The sequence below is a fragment of the Corella eumyota genome, chromosome 4, assembly GCF_963082875.1.
Source record: "Corella eumyota chromosome 4, kaCorEumy4.1, whole genome shotgun sequence".
Taxonomy (NCBI): Eukaryota; Metazoa; Chordata; class Ascidiacea; order Phlebobranchia; family Corellidae; genus Corella; species Corella eumyota.
Genome location: NC_137493.1, coordinates 7,390,983 through 7,413,493, shown reverse-complemented (window position 1 = coordinate 7,413,493; position 22,511 = coordinate 7,390,983). Strand labels below are relative to the sequence as shown.

The 22,511-nt window shown below is 27.3% G+C and overlaps 3 protein-coding genes across 3 annotated transcripts; 2 read left to right on the top strand and 1 right to left on the bottom strand.

Annotated features, from left to right (window-relative positions):
- Positions 1-192: 192 nt before the first annotated feature.
- Positions 193-1,835, top strand: LOC145751313 (uncharacterized). Its single transcript, XM_082567428.1, has 5 exons — positions 193-790; positions 853-1,029; positions 1,117-1,281; positions 1,371-1,529; positions 1,689-1,835. The coding sequence occupies exons 1-5, from the start codon at positions 766-768 to the stop codon at positions 1,739-1,741; spliced, it is 579 nt and encodes a 192-aa protein (XP_082423554.1). The 5' UTR covers positions 193-765; the 3' UTR covers positions 1,742-1,835.
- Positions 1,836-3,250: 1,415 nt separating this feature from the next.
- Positions 3,251-4,853, top strand: LOC145751319 (uncharacterized). Its single transcript, XM_082567433.1, has 5 exons — positions 3,251-3,793; positions 3,856-4,032; positions 4,125-4,310; positions 4,400-4,558; positions 4,707-4,853. Exons 1-4 carry the CDS (start codon positions 3,769-3,771, stop codon positions 4,534-4,536), a joined length of 525 nt encoding a protein of 174 aa, XP_082423559.1. The 5' UTR covers positions 3,251-3,768; the 3' UTR covers positions 4,537-4,558; positions 4,707-4,853.
- Positions 4,854-12,678: 7,825 nt separating this feature from the next.
- Positions 12,679-21,533, bottom strand: LOC145751308 (uncharacterized). The gene is made up of 12 exons (XM_082567422.1): positions 21,380-21,533; positions 20,573-20,694; positions 19,829-19,986; positions 18,678-18,865; positions 17,920-18,022; positions 17,534-17,625; positions 16,957-17,095; positions 16,175-16,326; positions 15,744-15,852; positions 15,133-15,343; positions 14,429-14,976; positions 12,679-14,358 (listed from the first exon to the last, which is right to left on the bottom strand). The coding sequence occupies exons 1-12, from the start codon at positions 21,466-21,468 to the stop codon at positions 13,765-13,767; spliced, it is 2,505 nt and encodes an 834-aa protein (XP_082423548.1). The 5' UTR covers positions 21,469-21,533; the 3' UTR covers positions 12,679-13,764.
- Between the last annotated feature and the right edge of the window lie 978 nt (positions 21,534-22,511).

Here is a 22,511-nt window from a genome sequence, read left to right as displayed (position 1 = left end):
TTCTTTAAACTTATAAAAATACTTGTAACTATAAAATTGTACACTTAAATAAGTATTTATAATTATATTCTAACTGTGGTAACTTTGGTACGGTAACACTAACTAAAAAAAGTCTTAATCAGGCTAACAAAAAAGGGCAAGTCGTTCTATAAAAGATAAGTACAGCCAGCAATTTTTAAGTTAGTTAGAAAATCTTGCAGAGTAAAAAGCTGTTACAGTAACTAAAAAAATATAAATAAATATTTTTTTTAATGTTCTTGCAATAAAGATCATTTAGTTTTAAAAAGTATTTTCAGCTCAAGTATATTAAAATGGGAAATACATATTCTAACGAAGTGACTTCTGAAAAAGAAGTAGTTCTAACTTTGAAAGAAGGACAAACCTTAAAGTTTAAAAGCACGGACACTATTAAAGACATGGACTTCGAAAACACCAAAAAAACGCTAGACAAACTGAATTCACAATTCGACAACGCTACCACAAAAATAACAGCATTGGCCATTGCAGATGTCAACCGCTCAGCAATAAAAAACGGATAACAAACTGATTAAACTTAGACTATTAGACTTTTGTTTATTTTGTGTAATTTTAATAGTGTTTTGTGGTTTAATTTGTAAATAAAGACATTTTTTGGTGTGTAAATTTAAAACTTTTCGTTGGTAAACATTTGATATTAACAACTTATGTTATAATGAAAAAATAATCTTATATCGTATATAAAATTGTAGATTTTTTTGATAAACTTTAACTGATGTGTGTTTTCTAATGGGAAATATGGAATCAATTTTAGGTAAATTCAAATTGAATTTTATACTTTAAATGCAAAACAATAATTACTTCAATATTTTGCAGAATTTTGTAGGGGTATCAACCTTTTCAAGAAATCACCCAAATGGGTAAGCAGCCAAAGTTCGTCTATAACGTTGGCAAATGGTCAATCGTTTTCGCAAACAAGAAATATTGAACACGGTTTAAATGATGACGAACCCGATATTATAGCAACGACTGAAACCCAAACAGTGGCTAGAGGTAGAAACGTTTTAATTAATTATTAAACTTAATACTTTGTGATTTTTTTACCATATAAAAAAAATAAACTCTGTTTTAAATTTTCAGATCATTGCATCGAACCTCGAAATTCGCAACCAAGCTGGCAAGAAAAACAGCAAAAAAACAATTCAAGGGCAAATGGAAGCAGCACCAATAGGTACCAGAACAGCGACAACTACTCCAGGGCAGAAATGTACAGCTCAAGGGCACAAGAAAACACAACTAAATCTGGTAAAAATGCTAAATTTATTTTGAATTTTCAGTACTTAAAGCTCTTTTTTTAAATGGTACAATAATTAAGCAAAAAACTTTTATTTCAGATTACCCAAATAGCGGACCAACTGTAAGACAATCCAAAAAAATTACAGTAAAACATTCCGACGGAGTTGTTCATTCGGAAACGAGAAAACAATTTCACGTTTTAGAACCAAAACAATCTGAGGGCTTAACCAAAAAAGAGAAGGAATTAATTCCTCAAGGTAAATTAACTTAAAAATTGAAAAAAAACAGCAATTTAAATAAATATTAGTCAAAAAATAATGTTTAACATCATTAATACGGTCTATACTGTTTAAACACTGGCTTTATTTAAATAATCGATGTGTATACAATAAATTATTATCTTGTTGAAATTTTAGACTTTTGGAAACCAGTTGACCCAGGAAATATGGGGTTCAAACCTAACATGTGAACTTTTGAATTGTAATTTATGTTTATGTACATGGTGTTCTTGCTTATAACGCTTATCGTTGTTTAACCTGTAATAAAATTTAATTAAGAAAATCGAACAACGAAAGCTTAATATTGTAGGCTAAGTTTGTGTAAGTAAACAAAATGTAAATAACTCAAAAACGTTAACAAAAATCGCAGACAGATTGTTATTTTATACTGCCCACGTATTTTACATCTACATACTTAACCGCCTACACATAACATTTATTAATTGAATTTCGCGAGAGAAAACTTTTGCGGTTAAATTTGAAAAACACCAGTACACGGAAAACGCTTACAACAGCTGGAAAACATAAATAATTTAAACCATTGCGGTTAAAAAATAAATTTGAAATTAAAAAAAAAAAAAATTGAAAATTTTGTAAACAAAACTGTAAAAGAAACTTGACTTTTTTAATGTAACAAATTTATTTTATAAACCGCAAAAAAGCATACAAAAACTTTAACAAAAATATTTTAGCAACTTGATCACGAACTTTTTATATAGCGCAAAACAGCTATAACGCAGTGCAATGACTATTAAAATATATAACACCATTACCACGCATATAAGCTAAGGTTGAAATTTTAAATAATTATAAAAAAAAGGAATTATCTTTAAATATAAGGGTTACTAAAAAATAAAAAAACGGTTATAAAAACAATCATGCTTGGAACTGTCTTGGGTTTTAAATCTTGGTTTAAAAATTTCTACTAAATTAAACTGTTACCTAAACATTAATAACTACGTCACTTGCGTATGTAAAATAAAATATTAAAAAGTATTACAGCACCGCTAGATGGGCTCAAAGCACGTTCTTAGCCAAAAAATAGCATTTGGATGATATTTTTACAAATCTAAAGGCAAAAAAGCTAAAAACTGCGTATAATATTGCAGTAAATGTCAAACAATGTTACTTTTTTTAATTTTTTTTTATAATTTTTTCTTTCAACTTCTAAAAATACTTGTAACTATAAAATTGTACACTTAAATAAGCATTAATGATAATATTCTAACTGTGTTTACTTTAGTACGGCAACACCAAAGTCTTAATCAGTCTAAAAAAAGGGCAAGTCGTTCTATAAAAGATAAGCACAGCCAGCAATTTTATTTGTATTTTTAGTTAGAATATCTTGCAGAGAAGAAAAGCTGTTACAGTAACTAAAATAATATAATAAAAAAAAATAATATAATAATAATAATATAATATTCTAAAAAAATTAATATTTTTTTATTGTTCTTAGAATAAAGATAATTTAGTTTAAAAAAATATTTTTTTTGTACACTTAAATAAGTATTTATAATTATATTCTAACTGTGTTAACTTTGGTACGGCAACACTAACTAAAAAAAGTCTTAATCAGACTAACAAAAAAGGCGAGTCGTTCTATAAAAGATAAGAACAGTCAGCAATTTTTAAGTAAGTTAGAAAATCTTGCAGAGTAAAAAGCTGTTACAGTAACTAAAAAAATATAAATAAATTTTTTTTTTATTGTTCTTGGAAAAAAGATCATTAAGTTTTAAAAATTATTTTAAGTTTAAGTATAATAAAATGGGTCATACATATTCTAACGAAGTGACTTCTGAAAAAGAAGTAGTTCTCACTTTGAAAAATGGACAAACCTTAAAGTTTAAAAGCACGGACACTATTAAAGACATGGACTTCGATAACACCAAAAGAACGCTGGATAAACTGAATTCACAATTCGACAACGCCACCACAAAAATAACAGCATTGGCCATTGCAGATGTCAACCACTCAGCAATAAAAAACGGATAACAAACTGACTTAACAAAAACTATTAGACTTTTGTTTATTTTGTGTAATTTTAATAGTGTTTTGTGGTTTAATTTGTAAATAAAGACATTTTTTGGTGTGTAAATTTAAAACTTTTCGTTGGTAAACATTTGATATTAACATCTTATGTTATAATAAAAAAATAATTTTATATCGTATTTAAAATTGTAGATTTGTTTGATAAACTTTAACTGATGTGTGTTTTCTAATGGGAAATATGGAATCAATTTTAGGTAAGTCCAAATCAAATTTTATACTTTAAATGCAAAACAATAATTACTTCAATATTTTGCAGAATTTTGTAGGGGTATCAACGTTTTCAAGAAATCACCCAAATGGGTGAGCAGCCAAAGTTCGTCTATAACGTTGGCAAATGGTCAAACGTTTTCGCAAACAAGAAATATTGAACACGGTTTAAATGATGACGAACCCGATATTATAACAACGACTGAAACCCAAACAGTAGCTAGAGGTAGAAACGTTTTAATTAATTATTAAACTTAATTCTTTGTGATTTTTTTACCATATAAAATATAAAATATAAACTATGTTTTAAATTTTCAGATCATTGCATCGAACCTCGAAATTCGCAACCAAGCTGGCAAGAAAAACAGCAAAAAAACAATTCAAGGGCAAATGGAAGCAGCACCAATAGGTACCAAAACAGCGACAATTGCTACAGGGCGGAAATGTACAATTACAGGGCGGAAATGTACAACTCAAGGGCACAAGAAAACACAACTAGACATGGTAAAAATGCTAAATTTATTTTAAATTTTCAGTACTTAAAGCTCTTTTTTTAAATGGTACAATAATTAAGCAAAAAACTTTTATTTCAGATTACCCAAATAGCGGACCAACTGTAAGACAATCCAAAAAAATTACAGTAAAACATTCCGATGGAGTTGTTCATTCGGAAACGAGAAAACAATTTCACGTTTTAGAACCAAAACAATCTGAGGGCTTAACCAAATAGGAGAAGGAATTAATTCCTCAAAGTAAATTTATTTAAAAACTAAAAAAAGGCAAATAAAATTCATAACATTATTAACATGATCTATACATTTTAAGCAGGCGGTTTAAACACTGGGTTTATTTAATTAACCGGTGTGTATAAAATAAATTATTATTTTGTTAAAATTTTAGACTTTTGGAAACCAGTTGACCCAGGAAATATGGGGTTTAAACCTAACATGTGAACTTTTGAATTGTAATTTATTTTTATGTATTTGGTGTTCTTGCTTATAACGCTTATCGTTGTTTAACCTGTAATAAAATTTAATTAAGAAAATCGAACAACGAAAGCTTAATATTGTAGGCTAAGTTTGTGTAAGTAAACAAAATGTAAATAACTCAAAAACGTTAACAAAAATCGCAGACAGATTGTAATTTTATACTGCCCACGTATTTTACATCTACATACTTAACCGCCTACACACAACATTTATTGATGGAATTTCGCGAGAGAAAACTTTTGCGGTTAAATTTGAAAAACACCAGTACACGGAAAACGCTTACAACGGCTGGAAAACATAAATAATTTAAACCATTGCGGTTAAAAAATAAATTTGAAATTAAAAAAAAAAAAATTTTAAATTTTGTAAACAAAACTGTAAAATGTACTTGACTTTTTTAATGTAACAAATTTATTTTATAAACCGTAAAAAAGCATACAAAAACGTTAACAAAAATATTTTAGCAACTTGATCACGAACTTTTTATATAGCGCAAAACAGCTATACCGTAGTGCAATGACTATTAAAATTTATAATACCATTACCACGCATAAAAGCCAAGGTTGAAATTTTAAATAATTATAAAAAAAAGGAATTATCTTTAAATATAAGGGTTACTAAAAAATAAAAAAACGGTTATAAAAATAATCATGCTTTGAACTGTCTTGGATTTTAAATCTGAGTTTAAAAATTCCTTTTAGATTGTTACCTAAACATTAGTAACTACGCCAATTGCGTATGAAAAGTGAAATATTTAAAGGATTACAGCACCGCTAGATGGGGTCGAGGCACGTTCTTAGCCAAAAAATATCAGTTGGATGCTATTTTTACAAATCTAAAGGCAAGAAAGGTAAAAACTGCGTATTATAATGCAGTAAATGTCGAACTCTGTTACTTTTTTGCCTGATTAAGGAATACGACTATATTGGTGCATCATATTTTTATAACAAGCAATTTCAATGAAATTTTAATAAATTTACCAATTTAAATCATACAATACATTAACAAAAATAATCATAAACTAAATTGACATTTTTTTGTTTTAATGTTTTTTTATTTTTTTGCCTAAAATTAAGAAATAGTGGTTAAATTATAAAAGTCGCCTCTGCCAAATTTTAATTTATATACTTTTTTGTCAAAATTATTATGCATTCTATTCCATAAGCCTTACGAAATTAATTTTGTCATGCATGCGACTTTTGATTACATAAAAATTACAGTAGTGCTATTTAAATATTTAACATTCAGCGAGAGTTGGTAATTATTTGGTATAGTGCGCAGAGCAGTTACATGTTATATTGGTTAGGTTTTATAGTTATGAGTTTAAAAAAATATAACTCTGTTAAAAAAAATCAATTAAGTAAAAATTAAGAAAAAATAATATGTACTTGATGTTTGAATGCTATAAAAGTATTTTTAATTTTTTAAAGATTTATTTTGTATTATTTAATTGGTATCCATTGCAATATGAGAAATTATTATACAGTTACTGAAACAAATACATTCGTTATTGCAACAAAAAAACAGGACACCTTAACATTTACGAATAAAAGTACTGTCAAATGCGCTGATGGGGCTAAAATTGAAGAAGTTTTTAAGAGACTAGATGAAAAATTTGCAAAGACCTGTGCTGCAGTTCTTAAAACAACAGAAATTGAAATTATCAGCCAAAAAAGAATAACTAACTAAAACAATAAAGGCTTTAAGTTAACTTTGCTTTTAAAGTGTGTTTGTGTTTTTTTAATTTGTTTTGTGTGTTAAAATAGCTTAAAACAATTATTTTGTTTAATGAATTTGATCTTTTAAGTAAACAATTTACCAATGGTTAATAATTTATTAGTTATATTAAATTGCATTTTGATCTCTTTGTTTTATTTTATTGCAAGTAAATTGTGATAGTGCCAAAGCTCTAAATATTTATTAGCTAAAAGTGTTTCTGTTTGTTAAATATGAGATGGGATAAATAAATACAAAAAAATTGGCGAACTTTTGTAAATACCAGAGGCTTTGGAATATGTAGAATTTTGATTTAGTTTTGCAATGTTTAGTTTAAAAGGAAAAGGCTGTAAACAACTGGTAAATTAAGTTAAAATCCGAATAACGGACATTTTCATAGTAATTTTTAAATGTTTTTAGAAATTTGTTCTGTTTTGTTAACTTTGATGCGAAAGTAAAATGGGAAATTCTCCAATCTCAATTACCACGGAAAATACGCTTGTAATAGTAAAAAAAGGATCAAAAAACATTAACATGCAACACAAAAAATACAGTTGAAGGCAACGATACCAAAATAGTTCAAGAAACTCTAATGAAATGTAATACCAAGTTTGAGAGCTCTTGTGTCGAAATCCTTAAAATGAGTGAATGTTAAAAACAACACCAGTAGTATAAAATAAAAAAAACCAATCGTTATTGCTTAAAATTAATATAAATTCAAAGCAATCTTTAAATATACTTTTTTTTTAGATAACTTGCTAAAACATAAAGCAATTATGCTCACTAATTTAATTAAATTTTGGCAGCGTATTTACCGTTTATCAAAATGTTTTTATTAGAAAGTTAATTCATTTTTCAACTCTGAAAATGTCTAAAATAAACCATTTTTTAAGTTAGAATTTTTATTTTATTATATAAAGACTGCAAATCAAATAAAAATTAATAAAAAAGGCGAACTTAACTAGCCAACGAACAAAATCAATATTATAAGAAAAAAAATCTGCAGATAATCTGTTGAACTCTAGTTATATATTTTAAAACGTAGATATTTCTTTCACGAATATAACTAAAGAGGTTTACGTGTCACTTAAAAAATGTTAAACATTGTCTGGTATTTTTTTACATTAGCGCGAACTATTAAATGCATTTATATAAAAATAAAATAGAAACAAACCAAGCTGTTTTTCCATTCACACTTAAGTTATTGAAATGCTTATTGTTTTGCAAACTAAATCAATGTCCACAATATGCTAAATAAAAACATTTGATATAAGTCATCAAACAAAATTACCGTTGTTAAGTATAAGATTGCCATCTACATTGCACAGCTATAGCAACAAAAAAGGATCAAAATACCCATTCATACACAACAACCATACAATTAATAACCTTCAATCTTGTAATTTTTTTTCAAACCACGACTTTAATAAAAAAATCACATGTTAACAAGAAAATTAAAAACCTAAAGACAGGAAACTCTTACAACACATAAAAAACATATTTAACCTGATCAACTAACAGTTAATTAAAAATTCCTTAAATTGCGATATCCCAACCGAAAGTGTTTTATATAATTTTTTATATGCAAAAAGATAAACATCTACTTTCATATAGGCGCGAAACAGCCTTAACGTAGTGTCTGTATAATCTGAAAAAAGCTACGCCAAAATAACACAGTTTTAAATCTTAAAACAAAACATCAAAATCTCTAGTGAGTCACCTGTTGGATACAAATTAAAGTTTAAAAAAGCTTTACTGAAAGCCGAGAGGACCAATGCTATTTCAAAAAATGGAATAAATTTATAGTCCTTGAAAGAAAACATATAATTAGAATTTGAAAATCGTTTTTTTTGTTTTAAATTTTTTTTACAAACAACGCTTCAAAAATACCTCGTAAATATTAAAAAAATACAACACTGTAAATATTACGAAGAGTACACTTGTATTGCAATGGTACAAGGTACAAAACAAATCATTCAAAACAAATATTAGGTTTTTTTATTTTTACATAACAAATATATAATACTCTTATATCTTATATTATACGGTTTGTGCTTATTTATCTGGTGACCGAAAACATTTTGTTTTAAAATGATAAAAATTAAAAATGTTTTTTTTCCAAAACAAGAAATGATTTATTTATATTAATGAAACAGAAACTTATGGCCTAACACTTTTTTACCAGTTAATATTATTAAAGTAAACGATACCGCGTACAAACAATACATTTGAAAATTCTTCAAAATCAACCATTACCATTTTAATAGTTTGACATTTCTACGTAACCTATTAAAAGATCAGTGATTGGTACTGGGTAGTACCGAGACACATTAAAAGAAATGCAACGTTGATTTATAATTGGGGCGCTGAAAACTGATAAAACAAAAACTAGTAAAACGGGACTTAATCATGCAATTTTTTTAAATTAAAGTTTTTATGAGAAATATAATATTCTAATTAAGGTTTTACAAAACGAGTATTTAAACTAGATATATATATTTATATATTATAAAGCATTTACAAAATGGGTATTCTTACAAGATAGAACAACAAAACATTTATAACAAAATTTTCGTCATAACACACTGTAATTAGAATATTTTATATTTATTATGTTTATTGTATTATTCACAAACTTTGTAGAGTAAAAATTAAAAATTGCAAATGTTGCCATCGAGTTTTTACTGCAATGGCAAATTATTATGTCTGGCTTTAAATTATACGCAAATAACAGTTTGAATTCTTATATTCGAAAAAAATTTGTTGTTATTATCCTTAATAGAATGGTGTTTTAATGTTAAATATATTGTTTGTTATATTTTAAATAAAAAACTACTAAACAAAGTTTTTATTTCTTGCTGTTCAGCTATTTCTGCATTACCAGCCTCCCGGTTTTGATTGCCATCCACAGAACTTCCATCAACGTCTGACATAATCTTCACCTCGTTTGCCTTTATGCCTAGTTCAATGCTAAGAGTTAATATTTAAAATAGAATTTGTTTAAAATATTGCATAAGTATTAACTTTAAATCAATTTTTAACCAAATTTTACCACCGGTCGTCTTGACATTTACAGTATACGTTTTCTTATCTTCTGCCACTAAAATGAACTGAGCAATTTCCTGAACTCTAATTGTATATTTTAAAACATATATATTATTTTTAGTAACATAACCAAAAAGGTTTAAGTGTTATTTTTGTAACATTGTCTGATATTTATTTATTAGCGCAAGCTACGAAATGCATTAATATAAAATTAAAACTTAAACGAATCAAGCTGTTTTCCCATTTACATATAAGTTATATAAATGGTAATTTTTTGCAAACTAAAGAAATATCCATTAGATGCTGCATTAAAATTTTCACATGAGTCACTAAATTAAAATACCTTTGTTAAATATAAGATTACCATCTACATTTCACAGCTATAGCAACAAATAAACAGATCAAAATACCCTTTCATACACAACTAGTAGACAATTGAAAACCTTAAATCTTGTACGTTTTTAAAACCAACCAAGACTTCAATAAAAATCTCAGATGTCAACTGGGAAATTAGAAACTTAACAAAGAAGTCTGGTTTTACAAGTCAAGATTTCTTTATAAAACAATTTTTTATACGTAGATTGTATTTTTACACTCCACTCTTATACATATGCGTTTGAGCGTTGTGACACTTTCTCTCCCACAGTCGTAGAAACAAAAACCTGATCAAAATGTGTTCATCAACACAACGAAACAAGTGATACCGTTCACAAATTTTGCAAGTTATATATATAATTTACATACTTTCTTAAACCACGACTTTAATTACAATATCTAATGTCAACTAGAAAATTAAAACCAAACGGCGAACCATATGACCAAACTAAAAGTGTGCTTTTTTTAAAATGTTGTCAGGTATTCGTTTATAAGAACAAACAAAGTATTTAACAAATTAGTTTAAATAAAAATAAAATAGTTGCAACAATTTAAATACAAAAAATTCATGAGGGTACTTTTAATCAGCAAAGTTGTTTGTGGCAAAAAAGAGTAAAATTGCATATTAAAATAAAACTAAAACTGGAGGTTTAAATGTCTTACATTTTTAAAGAGTTTACAACAATTTTTTTTAATTAAATAAAATGATTTATTTTTTTTAAAACTAAACAAACTAAATTAAGAATTGAATTAGTTTTGCATTGTTTTTTAACTATCGCTATGGAAAATGGTAATGGAGTTGTTAAACTTGAGAAAAAAGGAATTCAAGAACCTGAAGGTGGTACAAAAGTTGTAAAAAAGCACAGATTCTTCGCTTATAACGTACCCCCAGAAGACATCAAATATATACTTAACCAAAATATAAACCCTGATAAAAACAATGACAATCGTAAACAATTAACTTAAAAAAAATTAAGTAAAGTAAAACTAAAAACAAATTGTTATATATTAACCGGTTATCATACCCAAAAAATAATTAAAATTCCATTTTGTGTTTTTTTTACATAATGTTCGATACACTAACATATTAAATAATTACATGTATATGTTGTTTAAATAAATTAAATAAATTATAATTTTGCTGTGTGTATTTAATATGCAGGTTAACTAAAAAAAACAGTAATTAAAAGGTAAATGGTAAGTTCATTTATATAAAAACTGATTTATATTTTCTCATTAATTTTAAATACAATTTCACACTCGGTTGTACACCATTAGCCGCTATTGTGCGCTTCTTTTTGGATCGCCTTATCGCCTGGTCATTTCAAGTTTTTCCCTTTTTTCCAGCGTTCTTAGACACGTGATTTGTGTTTCGACTTTTTTTGTCTTTATTTGTATCGTAACTTGGAATAATTTTGGAATTCTACTTTTAGTACGTCATATATTTAGAATACGATTTGCCCTGTTCTAACAATTCATAATTGGTCTTTAGTTAGTTTTAATATTGATTTGTAAGTGTTAAGCCAGTATTGTTTTTTGTTAATTGTTTTTCTTGTGTACTGAATATTGAATACATTGTAGAGTATTTCAATTGTTGTATCAGTCGAGTTAGACAGTTGCAATTCTGGGCCCATTATCGGTATTATTTTTATATTAACTGAGATCAATCTGTGATCAAGGGGCGTATTTTATTCTCCGTTCAACGTATTGTTGGTCCCGTGGGGTATAGTTAGACAAACCCTACAGTAACAAGATACTTAATGAACACACTCATAGTTAAATTATACTTTATACCCATTAAATAATTCCAATTGTTACCAAAACAGTTCCCAAATCTACCTGCCAGAAATAGACGACAACAAAGGGGTAAAACAAAATGTGCCTGATAACGGTAATACACCGACATTCAATGAGTTTGTAACATTAATTTAATTGCGATTTATTTTAACCAGAACCAGAAGAAACCCTAGGAAAAGCAATATATTAAAAATAATTTTTTAACAATTGTTAAAAAACACGATTTATTTTAGATGCATTAAATAATGAAGCAGAAAATGTGCACAGAGAAGGTAATCCGGTAAAATTAAATAAGTTTTATTCAATTGTTAAACTTTTTAGTAAGATTTATTTTAGATGTGTTAAAAAGCGAACCAGAAAATATGCCCAGAGAAGCTTACTTAGCGTAAGTTGTTAAAATTATTTTAGATGTCTTTAATAACGAACAGAGAAGCATGCCCAAAGAAAGAAATATACCAAAATTTGGTAATTTTTAAGGAAACAGTTTACCAAAACGATTATTTCAGATGAGTTAAATAATGAGGTGATACTAAGGGAATACCAAAGAAGAAATAAAAAAAATTTCCCGACGGAAAAATTAACCTAAAATAATAATCTAAAGATAATTTATTAAACTTGGCTTTAGGTTAAAATTTTCAGATATTTAGGATCCTGTTAAATTGGAAAACAACGAGTTTGGCGACGAAGTTTAGCCTGAAAGTTATTTTTTGTCAGAAAATACAAAAGTTGCATAAAAAAAATTTAAATGTAGCCCAAATTGTAAATAAAAAAAGGCGGAAAACCACATTATTTAATAAAACTTTGTGTATCGTTCATGTTACGTTAAATTGTTTAGTTCAAAGTGTTTTTGGCTTTTGGATTTATACATAGATTTTACTGAATTAATTGTTTTTACGAAAATTCGGTAGTTTATTAAAAAGAATTTGTCAAAAATCAACACCTTTTTTAAGTTAGAATATTTATTTTCAATTAAAGACTGCACATATCAAAGAAAGACTTAACAAAGAAAGGCAAGCTCAACCGGCTAACACACAACTCTATGTACATATTCACAACGATCGGTAAAACACAACTCAACATAACGCATTTGATTGCATCAATACGAGTGAAATACAAAGAAAGATAAAATTGTTTGAAGAAGAAAAACGAAAATGTGTCTCTCTCGTTTTTAACAAAATAATATTTATTAGTAACGAACTGGCAAAACGTTATGTTATTATAATCAAACAAACCGAAAATTTTAATCGCTTTTATCCAAAAATTAACAGGAGTTTTAGCCAAAAAAATTTTGACTCAAGATTTATTATAACACTTTTTTTTTGCTAAAGGCAAATTGTTGACATCTCTTATATAAATAAAACAACGTTTTTACACAATTAAAAGTGCAAAATATACAATAATAAATAAGATGAATAACTATTAACAATAAAACAGACCCCTATTTTAAATACTATACCATTTTAATAATGTTGATAATCTTACCAAAAAAAATTTTAAGTTAAATTTAAAATCGCATTAAATAATTCTAGTTAAATTAAAAAAGCACAACTGTGTTTATTTAGTATCTACAATACAGACGGGTTTTAAAGTTAGAAATAGCAAAAATACGTTGGTTTCAATACCATTGCACGTTAAAGGTTCACTCAAGAAGTAACAAAACTACACAATCGAAAATAAAGAACAAAAGACGCTCATGCTATCTTTTTATGTACTACGAATGAATAAACTCAAAAAAAAGGTTAAAAAACTAAGCGAACACAATAAGGTTTGTTAATTGTAATCCAATTTACAATTGTAGGAATATGAATACTCCTAGCCTTTTAAACAATTATTTTACACCTACTATTTGACTGTTAGTAAGTAAAAAGTTGGGTTATTTGTTATTTTATTGAAATTAGTAAGATTTGACCAGCTTAATTACGTTTAGGAGAAATTTTATCAACAAACAACCTGACTATAGCGTTTTTGTTGACAAAATTTGGGAATTTTTAACCAAAAACGTTTTTTTTTATTATAGCTATTTACATGTTTGGATTTTATTTGGCAATTAGGCTTTGTTTCTCAAACCTTGTTGTCTTACCTTGTTCTAAATAAGGCTCATGACCAATTTGTGAATTAGGAGGAAGAGGGTAGTCGTTGTGACTGCCATCTCCCAAATTTTGGTTAGAAGTCGAGGTCACAAGTTGGTCGTTATTATCGTCCTCATTTTTATGTTCAAATCGACCTATAATCGCTGAAACTCGACCAGAAGGCGGAAGTTTCTCGTATTTTGGCAATCCAACCAGCAGGTGGCGGGCTGCAGGAGTAGATCTTGGCCTAGTTTTTGACCGAGTTCGAATCACAGGGTTTCCGTTTTTAAGCGGAACATTTTTATCTGCCAAATCCGACATCGAGCGATTATCAGAAATGGCATTTCCATTACAGGTGACAAAGTTATCGGAAACAATATTCTGTTCGTTAGAGAGCTTATTAACAACAGCGCCATCTATGGTTGTACGTAGAGTTAACTCGCAACCACTGTCAGTCATAGTAGTAGCAGTGGTGCTGGTACCAAGGTTTTTAAGCTGTTTTTCAGCCTCCTCTGCATGTAAGTTTGCTTCCTTCAAAGCTGCATCTAACTTGTCAGTGACCTAAGAACAAAGTTAGTAAAATGTGTCGCATCTAAAAAATAAAATCATAAAAAACACTGATAAAACTTACCTGATCTTTGTTTAACCCATAATACTCATCAATATTCGAATTCAGATTATCATAATTTGGTGAAATAAGCGCAGAGGAATCATCGAAATCAGACACAGCAGAATTATTACAATTATTCAAGTTTAAATCGATCATGTCTTTTCGAGAAAAACTTATATTATTACGCGGGGGCAACCACATAGCGTCTATATTATCGTAATCACCAGTGCCTGATTTTAGAGGTGGTTTTTGATTGTTATCGTAAGTTACACCATTCGATTTCCTAGTTGCATAAGACATGTTGCTTGGGCTATAAGTACTGTTACTATTATTAACTGATTTTGACCGATATCGATCAATTTTATCACTTTGTTGAAGCAGTTCTTGGTTTTCAGGGGGAACATTTTTGTGTTTAAGAGGGAGGGGATTTGATGTTGTGTTGATGAGGGAGCGATGAGATTTTCGATCTTCTCTCCCTTTCTTGTTCTCCTCTGTATCATCTTCATCAGAAGAGGAGGAAAGGTCGAGGCGGTTGTTAAGTGAGCTCATTGAACCTCGGTTAAGAAGTTCTGATCAAAATATAGCCAATTAATAAAAAAGGATAAAAAAATTAATTGACTAGATAAAAATAATATTTGCACTAGTAAAAATCTTATATAAATTTTAAATAGATATAACTAAATTAGGAAAAAGTAAATTAAAAGCACTTCATTTTGTTTTTATACCTTTGCCAGCCCCATTAAAAAAGTTTTTAAAGACAGACTCGGAAAGAGTTAAACTTCCTCTGATTGAATCTCCACCCAAACTTGCATCTGTCATGCTACAATCATCACTCTGACTAGGCATATTGATGTCTTTCGACCTTGGTGAGTCATCATATTTATTGTTCATCGTGATTGCTGTGATCTTAGGTCTAAAACGACCAGGGTCCAATTCCTATAAAATATTGATATAAAAATTAGGGCTTAGATGACAGCTGGCACTAACAAAAAATAGGCACAATTTTTTTTAGTTTTAATAATTTGAAAGGAACAAAATGCAGTATTACAATGCCTTTATGTTCTATAGCGAAGTATATTTTAACTGCTAGTTGATTTTCCATCCTACAGGCTGATTGTAAATTATTAAAACTGCTAATAATAAATAACTTGCCAAAAAATAGTTGCAACATTCAATTGCCCATGATAAAATAACTGACATTTTTTTATATAATAAAGGCTTTTTTAAATCGGATAAATAAATTTTTAAATCGCTCATTAAACTTTATTGTATATACATATTTAAAAATTTATTATTAACATACATAAAATCGAAAACACATTTGCTTTAGTCTTACCTTTCTGTGTTGACTTCTTCTCAAATTAGATCCACCATTAATAATTTTAACACTTGGTTCTATCGCCATTTGTTGCATTTCTATATCATCTCTTCCACTCATTACTGGCCTGATAATAATTAAAAAAAAATTTAAAAAGAAATTTAAATTTTTTTAATTATGATAAAAAACATTATACATGTAAATCCTTATATTTTATAATGTTTTAATTGCAAAATGGTATTTAAATAAGGAAATAAACACACTGAAAAAATTAAAAAAGTTTCGTGATTTCAGAACAACAAGATCATTGAGCATTAAAATATTTTCCCATAATCTAAACTGTTAGAAAAAAACAAATATGTTTGTGGGCCTTGCCATTACATTTAAACCGTGTTTTTATCATGGTAGAGTTATCTTTTAACAGTTTGTTGGTAAAGTTTTCTACATACTTTTCCCGAACTTCACTTTCTACTGAAATACCAGAGTAGTAAGGATTAAATTCTTTTGCATTCGGATCTAAACTAAAAGTAGGTGGCTTGGGAGGAGGAGCCTCAGTGTCAGGTGACAAACCATCGTCCAATGGGATCTCTTCAAAGTTTGGCTAAGGAAAACAGAAAAAATAAAAAAATAAATTTTCTGATAACTTAATTTCTTTATAAAAAAAATTTTCACTATTTGTTAATAACATAAAACTAGAAAAGGAATCAAATTATTAAAGTAGCCTTTGTTCAAGTAAAAACAACTGAAGTAAAAATCTAACTAAAATCTTTTCAGCATGAGGACAACCCAAGCACAACATTCTTAAACTTGTAAATTTAGAATTTACGTCACTACTACACTCTAGACAGAAGCTTGTAAATTATTTATAAAAACCGTAAGTGTTTAAAAATGTCATGTGAGTTTGTTTAAAATTTGAAATATATTGCTAAAATATTAAAAGTTTATTTGTAATAAATATTTATTGTTAATTTTCGAAGGAATATTTAAGGTAATCAATAGTAATATTGATAAAATTTGACAGGAAAGATAACAAAAATAACACTGTGAAACCACAAATATTTCTGTTAAAAAGACATTATTGTTTGTTAAAACAGTTTTAATAAACAATTTTTTCTAAATACTTGTTTAGCAGTGAAAATTTTTTCTCGCAAGAAAAATTAAATTATTACAAAATTAATCTTAGTTGTAATATTACAATTTTTTTTTTTTAAAGTAAAAAGAAATAACTTACTTCTTTAAGCATAGTAACTGGCTGTGAATGACCATTTTCATGAACTTTTATAACCACCATACTGGACGAAAGGGCTCGGTTTCGAATTGTACTCGCTAAAGTATATTTAGTTGGATCCGTAGTTGGATAATCAATATACCTGAAAAATTTTAATTAAAAAATTAAATTAATCAAAATTGTAATTTACGGGTATAATATTTTCATTTTACTTGTGTAAAAAATATTGATTTGTGATGTTTAACATTAATTAATACATTTATAATTTGTAAGTTTGAATTCTGGGCTAAGATTTTAAAGTAAATACCTTAGGGCTTATTTTGTTTACATTGTCATTGCTCCTATTTACACATTTAACAAATTGATAAACAGTTAAAAAAAAAAAAATTTAAAAATTAAACTATTTGTTACGTAATATTCTAAAAAAAATTTGAAATCCTAAAAATCAATTTTTTCCTCATTTTAAGTTAAACATAATATAAAATGACAGGAAAATAAATTTAAGAATCTGTCTAAGAAAAAGAAAGTCTTAAAACCTGGACAAATTTTAGAGATTTTGTAAAAAGAAACAAAGTCTTACTTTGGTGACTCAGAAGTACAAAAAGTTCTTGAACAATTCTTGGAACAGCCATCATCAAATGGATTAATTCCATTTTGAAATTTACCAGTCACCTAAAAATAAAAAGTTCAACAAAACAGCTTGTCCAAAATTATGAAACATAAATTCCTATGTCTATAAAAACCTACAAAGAATAATTTTAAATAAAATTTTTGATATCAAAAAAGTAATTGATGCAGTTTAAAAAATAAATTTAAAAGTTTAAATAAAATTTTGAAGGCTTAAAAGCATTTAATGCAGTTTATTACAACATTAATATTTTTTGTGCTACAAATTTTTTCTAAAACACAGACAAAAGGTGCATAAGTAAAGGAGACAAAAATATTTCTATTTTATGTGACTTTTACCTGCTCATTAGTTGTTCTACCTCTTGCCACCAGCGTTATATGAAAAGTTGTGAGTCCAAATACAGGAATAAATAACAAGAAAACAATCACCATTATAAAGATCCTAAACAAAAAAATATTAATTTAATACCAGGTGTTATATAGAATAAAACCCAATTATGACTATTCATTTTACTAGAAATATTGAGATTATTTTAAATTACTTATTTTTTGTTGTTGCAATTAAAATTTGATGTTTACATTGTTTTTGAGCAATTAATTTTGGTAAAATAATGTTTTTTAATCAAAAAAAATTATTTCAAAAAAAAATTTTAATAAACAAAAAAAAAATTATTTCAAACCTATTGACAGGTGATTTAATTTGGCTGTCATGACAATAACATAGACTACTAAATGAGCATTTTAAAAAGGCCAAAAATTACGTCAGATTACGAAATTGATTTTTTTTCTATTTTAACAAATGATGTAATAAAGGAATATCAATAAAACAAAAAATGGCTTAGTAAAGTTAAGAACCTTTTTAGTTATAAAATATTAATTTTAAATTTCATTTGTGAAATAGTCAAAAAATTTAATATAAATTACACAATAAAAAAAAAATCTAAATTGATTTAATAATAAAACAAACAAAATCATCTAAACACAACCGAAGGCAGAAAAATTCAATGTTATATATCTGATATCAATCTAATCCTTGGTTAAAACACCAAATATATACAAAAAATAAAGAAAAAGGTTGATAAAAAATTGTCACTCACGATGTTCCAATATGAGGTGAGTGTGAGGCCAAGGGACCGACGCTGTAAACATTTCTTATCACAAACCACAACGTGATGGCGAAAGTGTTGATCATGTGTGCAGAGAGTGTTAGAAGAAATATAAAAAAGTAACGGTAGTTACGACGACCAACGCAGTTGTTTACCCATGGGCAATGGTGGTCAAATTTCTAAAATTCAATGAATTTACTGTTACATACTATAAGAATAATAATATTATCAAGATTATCAACAATTTGTTTTGTTACAAATTTTATTGCTTCTACATTAAACTCTACTGATTTGGTTATATTTATTGTATTAAGTACCATTATTTTAAAATTACTCTCATTTTTATTAAATCTGCCCAACCAGAGCTATCTATACTAAAAGCATATAATATTTTTGCTTACACATAAGTCGCATTTACAAAAAGAATATAAATTTTTGCCTGTTACTGCAATAGCATATTGACAGGTAAAACCATTTTGTTTTATCAATGTTAAATGTTAGTATTACTAACATAGCAATACATAAAAACGAAACATGCTTTCTAACATTAGATATGTTGTTCTTAATGTAATCAATAATTTATCAAGCAAAATAAATTAAAGTCATTTATGTAAATAATTTAAATTGTGAGTTGTTTAAATACATTACACACTTGAAACCTTTAATGAAAAAAGTGTTACTAGTTAACAAACAAAGTATGTTAAAATTTCCCATTAAAACATCTATTGCCATAAGGTATATATTTAAAAGACAAAAAATTTCAGGAACACCTAACAATAATGTTACTCTAAAGATTGGACATATAAATCATGGCATCAAAAATGCTTAAACTTTATTGCATTAGGGTTGTTACAGTATTAAAATTAAAAAGGATAAAAAACAATACATATATTTTTTTTGAATTTATTTATTTTCAATGTGAGTAGGTCAACTTCAGGAACATCCGTTACCTTGACCCAGTCTCGATTTGCCTTTAGCAGTTTTGGATATTATAGATTTATTACTACCTGATAATTAAAGTGCTGAAAAAGCATGGCTTAGCAGAAGTTTATATCATTTAAAGTACCTTACTCAAGAGCGGTACAGCATAAGAGCAGTGGGGATTGAACCCTACCAAGTATGCTACAAAACATTAAACTTACCTCAATACAGTTGTTACATGCACTACAATGTGAGACTCTTGGAGGTCTGTAGAACTTGCAAGTTGAACACCACTTCATGCGGACTGAGACGTTGTTGATGAGGACAGTGATGTGAACAGGAGCACAGAAGTCATCTTGATCATCTTCAGCTGCTTTTCCTGGAAAAGTCAAATAAATTATTTCTAAAGATTATTTCAACATACAGCGCTGTTATAAAATCTATAAACAGCTTTAAATTTATTCAAAAAAATAATAATAACGTAAATATAATTGCCGTTGCATGATTAAAGGTTGTGATGAGTAATTAGATACTACCAAAAATAAAACAAATTATTATCACAAATGTTTTACACCAAAAAAAAAAATTACATAATTGGTATATATAACGAAATGTAATATATCTGTCAATCAAACAACAACTGTATAGCAAAACTGCGCTAGATTTTTTATATATCTATTGGTACAACACTTGACCAAGCAAACAGATTTCATTCGTATGAAAGAGTATTTTGTATCACACGAAATAGGGACAAAAGTTTATTGGCCATATTGACTTTGTTATAAAAACATCACATATTTGTGATGTCCAATTACCCATTATTGTAAATATAAAACAAATTGATTAAAATAATAACCTTTTTTACCCATCTTTACACATAACAAAAAAACAAATTAATAAACTAAAAAAAAGTTCCATTAAAGCCTTTTAAAATAATATAATCAATGTTTTTTGTTATAAATTACTTTTTGCATAGATGCCTGGGTCCTTCATGCCAGCCATGATGAAATTGATTAAAGCATATAGATATATAACTGCAACATAGGCAATCAGCCATGGTGAAACTTCTATTGCCATCTGTCTTCCACTGAAAAATAAAATGACAATTTATAAACAGATTAAGGGTTTGGAATGCAAAAAGAAGGTCAGTTATATGGACACAGTAAAGTGAAAATTTAAAGAACTTTCGGTTACGATAAGTAGCGTTAAAAAATGTAAACAGTAAACACACCAAATGTAAACATGTGAGCCTACAATAAATCTTTTGTTCCACAGATATGCTACAGTTCATCTTAAAACTTAACGTAAAAACAACAAAGTTACTCGAAAAAATTTACCTACAAATTTAGAAAATCTAAATCTTTAGTGCGATAGTTTTATACCAATTGTTGTTATTTACTAAAAAAATCATACATATAATATTTTTATAACAAATGATAGTTGATTACATTAACAAATTTGTTTGAAACATGATATGATTTGTTGCCCTTAGACAGGAAACAAAAATACCATCATTTCAAAAACAAGAATAGGCCAGGAAAAAAATAGAATTACCAAAAATATTTTTAATCATGTGAACACCTTTATAACGTGAATACTAAAGTTTTATATATTTCAAATAGATTGAATGCAGTAATTTGTTAAATTTAATGCCCCTTAAAAAAAGATTTTAATAAAAAATCTTACATATGCAACATTTATATAAAAATCCTGTTTTTAAAAAAGTTATACAAAATCTTTTAAAAAATTAAATTTTTAATAAACAAACTTACGGAAAAGCAAAGAATAAAGCTGGAATAATGGTCAGCAAAGTAGATGCCAAACTGACAGGAAAATATTTGTTAAATAATCCTTTTCCCATTTTTTATTTTAGGTTTTTAACACTAGGGTAATAATACACTCATCAGTATTCACTTAATTTCCATTATTTTCTAAAAAAGAAAACATTAAAAATAATTTTTTGTTACTACAAAATTTTTCTTTTTTTTTCTAAAATTTTTTTCTTTATTTCTAACGTTGACTTAACTAACAACATTTTATTTTACAATAAGGAAAATAAAATTGTCATTTTAGTTTAATCTGAGTACAAAGTACAACTGCTGAATAATGGAAAAACTAAACCTAATATGACATCATCGATATTTAAATAACATACTTATGTTGCAAACAAAATCACCATACTTATTATGTATATAGGTTAAAATTAATAATGCTTTTTATATATAAATAAAATCTCTTACTTCAAAAAATAAAAACACCATATTTAATTGCAAATTTTTAAGTAAAACTCGGAGAAGTTCACAGTTTATAAATATAAATAGTTAAAAAAACAGAATATTTTTAATGTATATATAGCCAATATTTGTATTTTTTTATTCCTGATTTAGAAAGGCTAACTTAATGGTCTTCACATATTGTTACATTTGTTATCTCGGCCTAGTCTCAACTTGCAGACTTGCATTTAGCAAAAAAGAAATTATAAAAAAATGTTGACTGATACTTGATTGGCGATCTGGTTTTGGGCTCAACAGGAGTTTGTGCCATTCATTGAGTTATATATGTCAGTATGTAGCACCTTACTTACAGACTAAAATGTGCTTCAACTCTTAAAAGCAGTAAGGACCAAACTTATGACCTAACAGCCTAATGATGTAAAACCAAGTATTCTAACCACTACACTTTTACATTAACATAATGTATCAACGTCAAAACATAAACAGATAAACTAAATTGCAAATTATTTTTTTCTATTTGCAATTAGCCAATTAACAGGTTAAATCACTAAATTTTAAGTCTGTTAGTTGTTGTCGTCAGCTAAATGCTATCCTACAAGTTTGAAGGCTATTTAAACTTTTTTTTTAAACCCTGACAATTTGCAATATATATTTACACAGATTAACTTAA

What these genes read in the sequence shown, in the direction of transcription:
- LOC145751313 (XM_082567428.1), top strand. Translation starts at nt 766, where the DNA reads ATGGGAAATATGGAATCAATTTTAG. An exon ending in AACCCAAACAGTGGCTAGAG is followed by an intron (nt 1,030 to 1,116) that starts GTAGAAACGTTT and finishes TTAAATTTTCAG; the next exon opens with ATCATTGCATCGAACCTCGA. An exon ending in AGAAAACACAACTAAATCTG is followed by an intron (nt 1,282 to 1,370) that starts GTAAAAATGCTA and finishes CTTTTATTTCAG; the next exon opens with ATTACCCAAATAGCGGACCA.
- LOC145751319 (XM_082567433.1), top strand. Translation starts at nt 3,769, where the DNA reads ATGGGAAATATGGAATCAATTTTAG. An exon ending in AACCCAAACAGTAGCTAGAG is followed by an intron (nt 4,033 to 4,124) that starts GTAGAAACGTTT and finishes TTAAATTTTCAG; the next exon opens with ATCATTGCATCGAACCTCGA. An exon ending in AGAAAACACAACTAGACATG is followed by an intron (nt 4,311 to 4,399) that starts GTAAAAATGCTA and finishes CTTTTATTTCAG; the next exon opens with ATTACCCAAATAGCGGACCA.
- LOC145751308 (XM_082567422.1), bottom strand. Translation starts at nt 21,468, where the DNA reads ATGGGAAAAGGATTATTTAACAAATATTTTCCTGTCAGTTTGGCATCT. An exon ending in GTAGAACAACTAATGAGCAG is followed by an intron (nt 17,626 to 17,919) that starts GTAAAAGTCACA and finishes TTTTATTTTTAG; the next exon opens with GTGACTGGTAAATTTCAAAA. An exon ending in TGTACTTCTGAGTCACCAAA is followed by an intron (nt 17,096 to 17,533) that starts GTAAGACTTTGT and finishes AAAATTTTTCAG; the next exon opens with GTATATTGATTATCCAACTA.